Below are 14,625 nucleotides of genomic sequence, written 5' to 3'. Positions count from 1 at the left end.
AGCGCTAACCCAGCCCATCTTGGTCACCGAAACTCCCTGTCCCAACCGCTAGCTGCACAGCTAACAAGGCTAAGTCGCTATGGGCCTCTTAAATTAGCAGGTTTCACTGGTGATATGCTGCCCCACTTTTGTTTTTAGTGCAAAATAGACAGACCAATTCCTACATATTGCATCTTTTTAAAAACCCGTCATACATTTTTTTTTTTTTTTTTTTTTTGTGAAAATTATTTCCTCAAATGATTTCTGCTGTTAGTTTCGCTCCCTGGTGTTGTGGGCTGTGTTTGTGTTTATTGTTGTGTGCAAGTTCTGAGGGTAAGTTCATGGTTGTGCAAACCTACATCGCAGTAACGCCTTCCGATCCTGATTTTTTTCAGAAAATTAAAATAAAAAGTTGAAATCAAAACTTTTGAAAGTTGAGTTTTAGGGATGGAAACACTTCCCCTCTGCCTGTCTCCCTCCTCTCTGGGTGGGAGTGTCCATGCAAATCACAACCTGTCTGAGCACCGACTCCCCCCTTTAAAGCCTCCCTCCCCACCCACACATGTCGATCATCAGTCAGAGCAGGGCGAGCAGCCGGGCGGTGTGTGTGACAGACAGTCCCCCCCTCAGCTGGCTCTCTCAGTATCGACTCTCATTGCGATCGGACCGGAGGAGAGGCTGCGTTCACGACCTTTCATGCGAGGCTCGACATGCCACCTAACATGGATTACTTTTACCACGAGTCCCGAGTGCCTTCCGCTTGCGGGCTGACCCGGGAGGACGAGCTGGAGCCCGGGGTCATCAGCTGCATGCTGGTCGGTGACGGAGCCGTCGGGAAGACGAGCATGATAGTGAGCTACACCTCCAACGGATACCCGGCCGACTACCAGCAGACGGGCTTCGACGTCTTCTCAGGTCAGTTACCGGGAGATTTTACCATAGAGTAAAGAGTGAGAGTAAAAAATGGCATTTATTTGCATGGAGGCTGGTGTGTTTGCCTTGGTTCAGCATGGAGGAATTTTGTGTCACTGCCTACAAGTTAACAAACAATTCAGTTTATAGTTACACAAGTCTGCATGTGTAGTTCTGAGGATATTCTAGTGTCATGTGATTGCTTTAAACTTGTGTACATGTAGGTTTTGTGCATGTATGGGTGTGATTTTCATGTTTGAAATAGATCTATAATGAAGTGAAATTTAATTGATTCTGACCAAAGATGTTATTGGTTCCTAACAGGTCAGGTCCAAGTAGAAGGAGCACCGTACAAAGTTCAGCTTCTGGACACTGCTGGACAGGTAAGATTGGAGACTTGTTTATTTTTATTTAAGATTTATTTACAACCACTGCTGATTATTTTATTGATTACTTAATTAGTTGTTTCGTCTATGAAGTGTCAGGAAATGGTGATAATTGTTTGCCAAGCCCCAAGATGCCATCGACTTAATGTCAAAGATTTTCAGTTCACTGTCATCGAGCAGTAAAGAAACCAGGATATACTCACACTTAAAGGGGCAGTATGTAGGTTTGGTGAATAAATTCAAGCTCAGAATTTTGATATTTAGATAATGAGGTAATAATACAAACTCAGAAATATTTATTCTCTCCGAAACTGAATAAACTAGGTGTTGTCAGAGGAGAATTAGGTCCCAGAACACTGTAGCTAGAGAGGTGGCAGGGTCCGCCACATGTAAACAAAGTAGCTTCTAGGCGATAAAAATTACTTTCTGATTAAAATGCCTTCCTCAAAACTACATAATTCACTTTTAAGAAAATTTATACCTGAGAAATTTTTACTTTTAATTCATCAATTTTCAAAATATTTGGTGATTAATTGAACAAATGACAACTAATCGATTAACTGTTGCAGCCCTAATCTGATGTTCACTGTCTCAGGAAATGAAGAATTTAGAAATCAGATGAGTAATTTTGTTTGTGTCATGATAGATGAGAGTACAATAAGCCTCAACCTTGCTTCATCCAATATGTGACTCAGTAACACAGTTTCACCCTGAATGTTGATAGATGATCATTTCCCAACCCCTCAGTGACTCAGTCTGTCCGCTCACTCCTCTGTCACGTCTGTACTTACTTTGATTTACACTAAATTTTGCGTCCTGTCTTTTTTTTTTTCTGTTTCCTTCAGGAGGAGTTTGATGAATTCAGAGCTCTGTCCTACGCCCACACGGACGTCTTCCTCCTGTGCTTCAGCATGGTCAACCCCAACTCGTTTCACAACATCACCAAGAAGTGGGTGTCGGACATCCGGGCTCACAACCCGTCCGCACCCATCGTGCTCGTCGGCACCCAGTCGGACCTCTTGCTGGACGTGAACGTCCTCATCAACCTGGACAGATCTAACGTCAAGCCCGTCCTGAGCGCCCGTGCTCGCAGCATGGCGGAGAAGATCAGGGCAGCGGACTATATCGAGTGCTCTTCGCTCACGCAAAAGAACCTGAAGGAGGCGTTCGATGCCGCCATCTTCGCCGCCATAAAGAACAAAACTCGCAAGAGCAAGAAGAGGAGGTTTTCGGACAGGCGCACGAAAGCTTTCTCCAGGTGTAGCTGGAAGAAGTTCTTCTGCTTCATCTGAACTCACAAGAATGCGGACAAAGACTCTTTAATTTATTGACTGTAGCTTGACGTCACAGCTCCCACCTGTGGCAGTTTAGCATCCCTCCCTGTTAAGTGGCATATTTTATGCTGGGATGCCAAATGGTGCGAGGGAGAAAAACCAGATATAAGCACAGTGAGTGTTGGGAACTCACATCTGTGGGGACAGCAGAGAGGATTCTGGGTGATTCTCAGCCAGCAGTGTTGTTGCTTTATATTAAAATACGTTACTTTTAAAAAAAAGAAGAAAAAAAAGACATATCTCACATGTAACATCAACTTCTGCGAAAGCTTTCATGTGTAATGCATCAAAGGGGGGCCGTGAATTGGGTGAACTGAGACTTTAAAGGAGGGAAAACATATCGAGCCGACTTGATCTTTTCTCACAGCCGCGGAGAGAAAGGACAGGCCGTCATGTAAATGCTGTGAATTTGCATTGCTTGCTCTGTGGCCAGCTGCAGCCTTTAATGCAGGGCGAGAGAGAAAGAGAGAGAGACAGAAAGTGTCGGGCTGCGTTCAGGCACATGGGCGTTAGCCACTTCTCTGTTGTACTCTCGCTGTCTGGCTGCTGCATCCTATTTATATGCGGCAGCTGCAAGTTCAGGTTGCAGTGCGAGGTGCCACATTCTTCTTCCTCACCTGTGTGTGAAAGCTGCCCTGGCTGGTTTGTCTTGATTACTATCTAGTCCTCAGGTAAACCAACTGACAACCTTATCGTCGGCGATATTAACTTGTAATTTGTCTTTTCGCCGAGCAGTGTCCGCTGTACTTTGGGGCGAATCAGAAACAAGCGTATTTCCCTTTCTGCCTTATTTCTCAGAGTGGAGCAGGAACTTGTTTGACAATAATCCTCTTTAGCTCTTTGTCCCCCTCGCCCATCAATCTGCATCTGTGAAAGCAAAGCACTACAGGAGTCTTAACTTCCACCCTGCTGATCCTCCCACCACCACCACCACCACCTCCGACAGCCCGGCCTTTTTTCATTCACACCTCTTTGTTTGTATGCTCAATACACTCCTTATCTCCTCATAGCCCGTTGTGTACAGAGTTAGAGGACGCTGATCGGCCTCTGCTTTTGAATGTAAGCGTAAAGTAATACACAGCCTCGTGTCTGTGGCGTCACATTTTCCACTCACTGGATACGTACATGTGAGCATGGCTTTACTATGCTTCTTGTGGAAGTGAGCTTAATGTATATAAGACTCTGTTTGTTAAAACAGGTTATCTGTCATGTCTGAGTATATGAAATATAAAGAGAAGACATGGATTTTAAAGTGCTGATGTACTCCACGAACATTTTGTATCACTGTCACTTGTCTCCTCTTCGAACCTGTGTGTCTTTTTATACATGTCGGAGTGATCTGATGCAAATAAATGAAGTGCAAATCATATCGTCTGTGTAATGTGTATACTTTTGGAACTGCAATTCACAACCAATCACTTGCCAGGACCGAGAATAGTGACTGAAGAGTTTTTTTTTTTTAAGAGCGGGCGCTGTTCTCCGCGGGGAGGCTGGAGTAATCCAGCTCACCACTCCAGGTACTTTTCCTGAACCATCTCTCCGGCCAAAGATATGATAAGTAACCTCTGGCCTCCCCGCTGTGCTCCAGGTCCACCAATTCTAATGCAATCCACATGACTGCTGATGGGGTTTGGCAGTGCCATGCTGTGACTGATAGCTGTGTCTGATTGTGACTCCTTCCAAAGGGCCATAGAGACACGGGAGAGTGATTGAATCGCACTCACTGATTGAGAATAAACAGTAGCCTTGTGAAGGTTTATCACAAACAATGGGACGTGCACACCATCGCTCACATTTGCCCGTAAAGGTGTGACTGTAAAAGCCGCCTCGGCCTGAGAAAATAACACAGACACAGAGGCGTTGTGCACATAAAGACAGAGAAGACATGTTGGACCGGACAGCTCTGCCATGCATTTGTTCAGGACAGGGTGGATGAGTCATAGATGAGCGAGACAATAAAAAACACACACTCACCCCAATACATCAGCAATCTGTTTGCCATTAGTCAGTGCGCCGTCCATCACGATTGTCACGTGTCAGGGTTCTGTTTGAACCGGCTGTTAGCGACGGGTTAAAGCAGGACATCCTTCGTCTCAGCCGGACGACCTCGTATGGAGAGGTCACCGAGAGGAGCTGGTGTTTTGTCATCGGACACCGCTGACACAGTTGGACCCGTGGCGAACTTTGACTCAGGGATCACCTGGGGCCAGCCATGAGGGTTTAGGAAGCTTGATCCACTGCTGTGCCCAAGAGGGATTTCAAACGTAAAGTAATGATTTAAAGCTGCTCTCATCAATATTTTTACATACACGGTGGAGCTTTGAAGCATCTTTCATCTTTTTTAACTGCTCTGGTTGGTTCTCACCGCTGCAACAGGCAGCTGTCTTAGTGAAAGGACAATAAAAATCCAGTGTGCACAGCATCAAATGGCAGACAACTAGCTAGCTAATAGCTGCTAAAGAGACTCAGGAGTTGGTGAAGAGCGTTGTGCTTCGATCAAGCTGTTTTGTTGAAGCATGTTGGTTTTGGTTTCCCACACCTAACCTTAGCCTTAAACCCAACAAGTCATCTCTATGATGCACAACTTCAACCCACCCACCTCCTGACCACAACCAGTGATCCCTGCGAAGACTAACAGTACATGTCTAACCAGTGGCTTCAAGGAAAAGTTCACCCAAACAACTTCAGTAGATGGCGACTTAAAAAAACTTGTATAGAGCTTGTCCGGCATAGTCAAAGTATCCAGAGGCCCTGAGTTCCCAAATGTATCCGAAAAATACTTTATTTATTCCCTCGACACGCAGATGAATTGTGTAGCTTCAACATCAGAGGTGGTGCGCACTAACACTTTTAGCGTGGCAGCTACAGTGAAGGCCCCTCATGTAAGGACAATGCTTCAACACCGTTTTGCTGTGAAGCTCCACAAATGTTTTGTGGACAACAAAACTTCCCCCGACTTTCCATTTGAATTTTCAGTTTTGGGTGAACTCACCCTTTAACCCCAGACATCCCATATCTGCAGGAAAGGGAGACACTATTGATGGGCTAGCAAACTTCAACACAGCGTCAGTTCATTTTTGTAGTTTGTGCCACTTTACCAATTGAGGCTGATGAGGCTAATGAGGCTAAAACCGTGTCAACAAGAGAGAAAACACAAGCAGTCCGACCATCAGACGGTACAGTTATCAACCAAACATGCATTACAGTTTACAACAACTTCCTTGCTCAACCTTCACTAGTATTTATACACCTGTAGTTGTCTATGCACACTGTCTTCCTGAGCAATAACGGGATAATTACCCACATCATTTTCCGTTTGACCTCCAGTTGAAGTGCGTCAGAATCGGCTTGTTTACAACACGACTGATTGTCTACCTGATCGAGTTGCTTATCCCATCAGACATCACTGCAGCGGTACTGCCATGTTCCCAAAGCTCGATACTATCAAGCATAACAGATATGATGTATACAATTACCAAAATAAGAACAATGATCCTTTAAGTGCAGACTGGCCTCCTAAAGCCCTGACTTGTTTAGAGAGCTCAGGAGGAGTCGAATCCCTTTGAGGCGCAATCACTGTTAAACAAAAAGGTTTATCCCGTATTTATCGTTATCCCGTGTGTGTGTGTGTTTTGCAGAAAGGTAAGGGCAGCTCAGCTTTGTGTGAGGGCAAGTGAAGGTCAGCATGGTTGTTAACATCTTGAAAGGCAGCGGCCTCCGGGCCAACTCAGGCCGCGAGTCTGCTTTGAAGATCGCACTTGAATGTCACATCTTGTTTATGACTGTTTTCCACTCGAGCCATTTGTCACGGATGCTTTGTGCACTCTACATATGATATATGGTGGACGCATGAGACACACACATGATGCAAAACACAGACACCCGTGCAGGTTGCGCACTCATAATTGAGCAATAATGAGGGCCACGTCGGACTGGTTTTTGGTTCCCAGGAGTTCAGTGAACTGTTCCTCCTCCTCCTCCTCCTCTTCTTCTCTCTTCTCATGGTTAGTCATCTATTTATTCTCATCCCCACACAGGGCCGGTTCTCCTCCCAGGATCTCCTGCTTGCAGCGGTTGTGTCAGGAGTAGTCAACCAGGTCTTCCCCTGGCTCAGGGCCAGTTTCACTCTCGCTGGGTTTCACTGTCGCTGCAGATTGGCAAGGAGGCCTGGGAATCAGCAGGTGCACTGACAGGTCTGCCTGGCCGAGGACAAAGCCAATTGGCTCGCTCGCTGCTGCGCCTTGGTCACCCGAAATGACAGTTTGAGTGGTTTTCGCTTTGGGGAAGTGTTGGCACGGCTTGCAGTGACTGTTTCACACAGATTACACTGCAGAGTTGTTATTGTCGTTGATCAATTAACTAGCTTCTGTTTTGTGACTACCAGGAATTGTTTCTAATTGAGTCTGAAAAGACATAAACACAACTAATGACTCATTTCAACGTAATATCTGAATAAACAGATCTGAACAACACACACGGTGGCTATAAATGTTGTCCCTGTATGTCACATGTTCACCACAATTCACCTACAAGGTTCATTTCCATAACAAAAGCACAACCTGTCAGTCACGTTACGTGTGCGAGCGGCTGTTGATTAAAGAAAAAAAAAAAAAGCTGTCAAAACATAAACTGTCAGTTTCGGTGTCGAGCATAGCCGGTGAGAATCGTCCCAGTTTACTGGCTGTGACTGTGCCTGCAGGCAACAACGAGTATTTCTGTCCCACAGTCAACAGCTTCAGCTCGCCTCCATGAATCTGCCGCCCTCGTCACCCGCGCAGTTGGGTAATGCACGGGGAGGGTAACGTGCAAACAACCTCCAACACCACCACTTGCAGACAGAGTCGCAAGCAGAGAGCGGATAAGCTTTTGCTCATTGTGCAGGACAATGCAGTATAATGTCATTTGCAAAAAAACCACTATCAGATACGCTTCTGTCTGTCGGACGTTATCAGATTTTGCTAATCTGCAGTCGTCAAGGGACTTGATGACTTCTGAATGACCATCAATGACCGTGCGTGATCAAAGCCGTGCAGCTTCTGAGATGTGAGAAGCGAAAAAGCGCACTTAGCACTCTGTGAACGATGAGGCGTTTAGCACTTCAAACAGGCCGTCTCGGGGGCTCATTATGCCACTGACGACCCAAAGATATCCAGGACGCTATCAGCTCCCTGCAGCTCAGATGTGAAGCGTTGCAAAAGGAGACGACTGGTGCACAGTGTCACTGAATTCACAATCACATCGTCAAACTACTTTGTTGATTCACTTTACAGTCCCACGTGGTGTCGGCAGCAGAGATATATGAAAGGAAATACACATAAAACAATTCCATACGTGAGCGACGCCTCAGTGTTGTCTAAAGAAAAACAACACAGGAACAAACAGACAGAACGCTGTGCAGCACCTGTCTGCAGCGTCTGTATATATATCAGCGTATGTGTTCAAGAAATAATACAGACAGAAGCAACACATGCTGCAGGCTGGTGACAGTTATTAGATGTGCTGTTTGAACTTTGTGCATTTTCAATTTGTGCTGAACTTTTCCTTTAGGTGTTCAGTGTCTGATTCAAGGGCAAAAATGGAATAAAATATTCATAATTATATTTTCACAGCAGTAAATTTACTTGAAACTTAGAAATGTTTACAATTTCGTTACTTTAGAATGAGTCCGTGTTGAGCCACAGTGTTTGTCTATGGTGGCCTCGATGGGACAATCCAAATGCTGCGTCTAGAGAGGGCATGAGTGAGGCGAGGGGTGTTTAGTTGGATTAATCTGCAACCTAACACTCCTAAATCCTACACACTGGACCTTTAAAGTTGTATTTTCTTTTAAAAATGAACAAAATTGCTTGTACAGTCAGAATATCACAGCCTGTTTCATTTCATACATGTTGCTCCCACAGATGAAACATTAGTGTCTTTGAAATAAACATCGAGATAAGTCATTTATTTAAAAAACACCTCTGCTCATTTAATGTTGTTTATTCTGAAATTGTCAATGCTATTTTAAGCTTTACTTCCCTGATGGAAATGCAGACGATATCTGACGCAATTCTGAGTGATGGTTTACTCACTAAAGGTGTGACAGTCTTATCTACACACTGTCCTCTCTGCAGGACACACCGCCAACCCATTCTCTGGATGATCACAGCTCAACGACTGTATTATCTTCCCAGAATAAAGAGTGGGGTGATCTACGTCAGATCTCAACACCTTGCTTCTGATTCGACTTTAAAGAGTCGACGTTGTGAGAAGCGCCGTGTGTAGTGAGACGACAAGGCATCAAGCGTGAGATACACGTTGGTTGTGGGTTTAATACAGCTGAAAACTGCATTTGCTTTTGTGACAGAAGTCAAAATGTCAGTTCAGACCGAAGGAGATGCAGATCCTTTTTTTTTTTAACCAGGATATTGTGATACTGGGAGCAGTGGTCAGATCTAACTATTTACTTTGCTTGAGAATTTCTTTTGTTATGTTCAATACTCCATTTCAGAGGGGAACATTGTACTTACTTCACTACATTTATCTGACAGTTTTAGTTACTAATTACTTTTCAAATTAAGTTTTTTACACATAAAAAACCTGAAGATTTTATAGAATCGGAATAAGAATACAAAATTAAACTACCCAACAGTTTTCACAAGTTAATCTGAAACAACTGGTCCATTAATCAACCAGATGATTGACAGGAAATAAATAAGCAACTATTTTAAACCTGATTTCTGCAAATTGCTTCCATCCCCACAAATGCAGATTTACCTTTCCTCATATAATAATATTTATTGATTAATTAGTTGTGGGCTGCTAGATAAAACAACTTCGACTGGGAAATTGCACACATGAGTAGTTTTTTATTTTCTGCACTGAACACCTGATAATACTTCAACTGAATATTTTCAACATCATACTGTTTTAATGTATTTTTACAGTGTAATTCTTGTAGTGCCATTTAAAGGGTAACTCCGCCAATTTTACACATTGACGTGTGTTCACAGGTCTCGAGGAACACAAGTACTGCATATGTGGAAAAAGTAACCTAAAGACTTTTGGGAGCTGCATGTAATCTGATATTTTGCCCCAATTGATGTGTTGCATTGTGGGTAATGTAGGCAATATGTTTTTGAAAAGGAAGAGGAATGCATGGAATAGAAAAAAGGTGAGATGAACTGATTTGTAAACAACTGTAATGTGTAATGTTCAGTCCATGCGGATGGTCTGTATTTATGTTTTCACTTAACAAAACAGGAACAGAAAGTAAAAATAACACAAAATAAGTTGCAGAAGTCTGAGTTTGTTAGAACTGGGTAATCCAATATTATATGGTATATTTCAGAATATATTCAGGTCACATTGAAGATGTGCTGACTGATCTTTGACCTCAGTATTAGCAGTGCTGTTGTCCCAAAGAGGTTTCTGATGTCATATCAGAGCTATAGGAAGTAAACGAGGTAAACTCGACACACCAAGCCGTAATAACGAGTGTGTTTTCATGCAGTTTATGGAACCGCATCTTAATCTGCAGCCAAGTTGGAAGAAGAGATGGACAGATAAACAGACATGTTCTAACTGTGTCAGTGTTTTTGAATCACAGTTCTGAGAAAGTGACAGTTAACCACGTTCGAGAGCCAACACTAAGTGCCATTTGCATACGGTACGCGCGCGATGTGATTGGTTTGCGAGCCTGTGAACTGGGTGTGTCCCACGTCTGGGAATCAAGGGGGTGAGGTGTTCTCACAGTGGCGTTGGGGGAGCAAGGAAAGGAGGGAGGCAGGGGTTGTTGTGACATCCACACAAACACACGTGGTGGCAGTGAAGCAAGCGGGGGCACGATGCAGGGTGACACTACGCAATACAGCAATAAACAACAATAAACACACGTACACAGTTTAATGATGCGTGACCAGAGGAATACTGCGGTGCAAGAGGAGCAGAGAGTACATGAGCACACACTCGTACAGCAGGCAGACGCCGATGACTGTTGGCCGACACATGAGGTAGTCTCACAGGTATATGACAATAGATATTGTGTGTTTCAGTCAGAGCGATAAGGTGTGTCTGGACTTGTTGAGCCGAGAGTGGCTGGTTGCTCTCTCCGCTTACTCAGAGTGCAGTAAATCGGCTTACTCAGCCCGTTTGTGTCACCATCAAACAAGTGTGTCCTCATGCAGAAGAGGAAAAGACGAATCCAGGGGAAAATTCATGAATCAATTCAATTAAAGGGACATTTACACACTCGATCGCTGTCTTACTGAGAATTAGATAAGATCAATACAGAGAGGTGGGTCAAAGATGTCAGGATACCAGCGAATGAAACTGTGTTTTTTGTTCTCTTACCGGTTGCATCACTGATTACAGGATAAGAACATGGGAATTCAGTCATTATCTGCTCGCCTCCATGCAGATGAAGGGTTTGGTAAAGTTTTGTTGTCAGGTAAACATTTTTGGAGCGTCACAGCAAAATATCAGGTGTATCAGGGTTTTCACTGGCCTGTTTGTGGTCAGACAGCCTCATCGGCGACGCAAATTGAGATTAAATGTTGAGCTCTTTTATGAAATACAAAGTAAATATGTAGATAACGTGGTGTAATGCATATTAAAGTACAAATAAAACTGCACACTTACAAAAATACTCATAAATTAGCCTGTTAAAGTTGTCACAGTGGTGTTACAAGGCGAAACAAGACATGCTGAGCTGCACAGGTGCTGGTGGATCTTGTTACCTTTTGACTAAAAGTCAGGCAAGCGCCAAGTTTCTGGGTTTTGTGCTAAGCTAAGCTAACCAGCAACTACTGGTTTGGGAGCTTAGAGAGGTGTCAATCTTATCTAACTCTCAGAAAGAAGGCAGAAGAGTGTATTTCCCAAATTGACTTAGTGGAAACAGAAAATCCTCAATGTCAGGTACTGTGAAGCACAAGTCCTGCATTCAAAATCTACTTGAAGTAAAAGTACTTCATTATGCAGAATATCAACGCAGTGAATGAGCAGATTTGTATTGTATTCAGTTGAGGTCAAGGTGATTTCAACTACAAAATACAATACAAAATTACATTTTCAAAAACATGTATCCAAAGATGTTTCTTTCTGTAATTCACACCTAAGGACTGTGTTTTACAGTGTAGTACATTTCAAACCCTTTTTATTTAAATTAACTTCTTAAAATGTTTTTTTTATTTTATTTCATTTTGTAACACGCAAGAATAAAGCATACTGTTCCACTAAATACAACTTTTTTAATTTTTATTTTTTACAAATGGCACCTTTAAAGTTTTGGTTTATTTATTATTTACTGTTTTTTTTTTCTCTTTACGTTGCATTTGTTATTTCCAGTGGAGCTGACACTCTGGGACTGTACGATGGGTCGGCCACCATCACCACCTTTAACAATGATGAATAAATGTATCAAATATGACAATATCACTATATTTTCCTTGTAAATTGCATGATATAGGAGTAAAAAGTGGTACAAAATGGAAATAGACAAGTAATGCACAATTACCTCAATACTTTACTTTATCATTTATGTAACAAATGTCTGTTTTTCTACCCAAAGATGCTAAAAACAGATGTGTTGAACACAGCGTGCTGAGCATGAAGAAGACACTTGTTTATTTAGTTTTGAGGAGCCTCACATACAGCACACATTCACAGCTCTACAGAACATGATGTACACGCTGTGACATTAGGCAAACAGCGCTAATTTATTCCATGTCAACGCAACTGCAGTTACGTAAACGGCTGTTTACCCCAGGAAAACAAGAGGGAGCTTCAGCTGTGGACGGACACTGTCACAGAACCAGACGCAAACACAACACCGTGGTTTTATAACTTGTTTTTTTGGAATGATGCTTTTGAAGGACTCCTCAGGTTTGTGAAAGTGTTCCTCTGAGTCTCTTGGGGGAAAAGAGCAGATGTGTCATGGATTCATGACGCAACAGAAACTTGCCGAGGGGCTTCCTCAGAATAATGAGACGGCTCGCAGGACTGACTCTCTTTAGTTACTTTCCAGAGAATGGTGCCTTCACAGTTAACTCCACACAGATCTAAGATAACCATTTTAATCCTGTGACATGACGTCATTTTAATGTTAAATACCGGGTGGCCAAAAGAATCAAGATATTTCCCTCTACAGAGTATTCCTGCTGTCCAAGGGCCTGTGAGTCAAAGTTGGCTGCGATAAGGTTCAATCTGGCCTAAAAGATATTGTATAGATATTTATAATTAGTTGCAATTAAATCACTATTTCTGCTGTTTTATCATTTGTGAGGTGAAATATTCTTGGAACATGATCTATTATGGTTGGCAGTGTGACTAAATTCCTAAAGTCAAACTTCAGGGAACTTTGCACCATTTTTATCTTCAGTCATAACAGGAAAACAATAGATACCAAAATAGAATAAAACAAAGCAAAGTTTCAGCCTTACAAGGGGAAAATGTGGGCACCCGTTGCCCTCTCATTGGTGGAGGACTTTCGTGTCATCATTTCATTGTTTTTAATGTAAACTTATAGAAATACAGGTTTGTGTTATCCAAAGGGACCCAGGTTACAGTTCAGTAATCCTGTCATTCATCTTCACTGTGATTGTATCACTGCCCTCTGTCACTCATCCGGTCCGTCTGCTGCATGTGATGTCATCTCGCGTGTAGGGCGCGTGGTAACCATGGGGGCACTTCTGGACGAGTGACAAAGCATCTTCGAAATTCATCTCTTCAACAGCCGATTGCAGAGCGTCCACACTGTATTTATCGTCGACTCACATACCTGCGCATGTCAATCATCGGAAATGCAGGACTGCAGCCTTGTCATTACATTAGTGCGGGGAGGTTTCAGCGTTCGGATGATTCACCATCAGATCTCACGGGGCTTCAGACAAAAAACATCATTGCACAAAGTGACGTCAACGTAATCACACAAGTCGACGGGTTTGTTTGCGGCCTGCCTCCTCGGCCTGATTTATAATTAAAATGAACTCAACGGGGGAATGAGAGGACCCTCTCTGGTGTCACATTTGTTTGCGAGCGGCCTTTAAAGTTTGATGCAAACCACATTATTTGTCTGACTCAGTCGCTGGTCACAGACATAGCGGCACCACTCAGAGAGGAGAAACTGTGGAGCTGTCAACACACAGCAAGTAGTATATGACTGATATGAGAGCGGGAATGGTGTGATGTAACGAGGAAACGAGGACGATCCAGCCACTTAAAATCAGACCGATAAAAGTTCCAATATGGCCAGAGGATTTGAATACAGCAATTTGAACCTGCTCGCACAAAACCACACGCTCGTACACACTCACAACAATGGTGTCAAGCGGAGAGAGCGGATGTGTGTTTGCACGCTCTCTGCTGTCAGCTCCCCTGACAGACCTGTAGAGCAGGTCTCCGCACTCTCATCTGCTGCCAGCTGGTCTGACGAGAAGTTCGCCTCACTTACCTCACACACACCAGGTGACGCTGTGCGAGGGCGTGGCCTCCCCGCCATCGGTTTCGTTTGTTTCATTGTGCTTTTTGAAAAAAAATAATTTGCATTAAAACTGACTGGCAGGTTAACAATAACAAAGAATGGGGTGAGGATCAACTGGGATTGTTGAGGCAGTGTTAACGATATCTTTGAAAGGATTCAGTGAGCTGCGGCAGCACCGGCAGGCTGAAGCTTAGGTAAAACATTTTTGGTTCAACACCGTCGCCTGTGACTGAAGGACGGAAGGAGGACAGCACTGGACTTTCCCGTCCAGGGGGTAAACTGGTCTCTGGGCAAATAGGAGCAAGTCTTCGCCTGAAGGGAAAACTATTAATCACACAGGTCGCAGACGTCTAAAGCAAATTAACGTCATTGCCTTTAGTTACAGGGTTCAATGGAAAAGATATATACACACCAGTAAAAGGGACTTTGTGACAGCCACGTCAGCCCCTCCTTCACTTGTCTCTACACTGTGTGACCTCAGAGAAAGGATCGCAAATAACATCCCCAGAACACTGTTTAAAGCTAGAAAGGTGGCAGGGTCCACCACATATAAACA

At 43.5% G+C, this 14,625-nt stretch overlaps 1 protein-coding gene across 1 annotated transcript; it reads left to right on the top strand.

The window, feature by feature from the left end:
• Positions 1-533: 533 nt before the first annotated feature.
• Positions 534-3,980, top strand: rhov (ras homolog family member V). Its single transcript, XM_037085564.1, has 3 exons — positions 534-894; positions 1,216-1,274; positions 2,123-3,980. The coding sequence occupies exons 1-3, from the start codon at positions 690-692 to the stop codon at positions 2,567-2,569; spliced, it is 711 nt and encodes a 236-aa protein (XP_036941459.1). The 5' UTR covers positions 534-689; the 3' UTR covers positions 2,570-3,980.
• Positions 3,981-14,625: the final 10,645 nt, after the last annotated feature.

This window comes from Acanthopagrus latus, chromosome 22, assembly GCF_904848185.1.
Source record: "Acanthopagrus latus isolate v.2019 chromosome 22, fAcaLat1.1, whole genome shotgun sequence".
Taxonomy (NCBI): Eukaryota; Metazoa; Chordata; class Actinopteri; order Spariformes; family Sparidae; genus Acanthopagrus; species Acanthopagrus latus.
The sequence above is the reverse complement of the archived record's forward strand: the minus strand, read 5'-3'. Positions and strand labels throughout refer to the sequence as shown.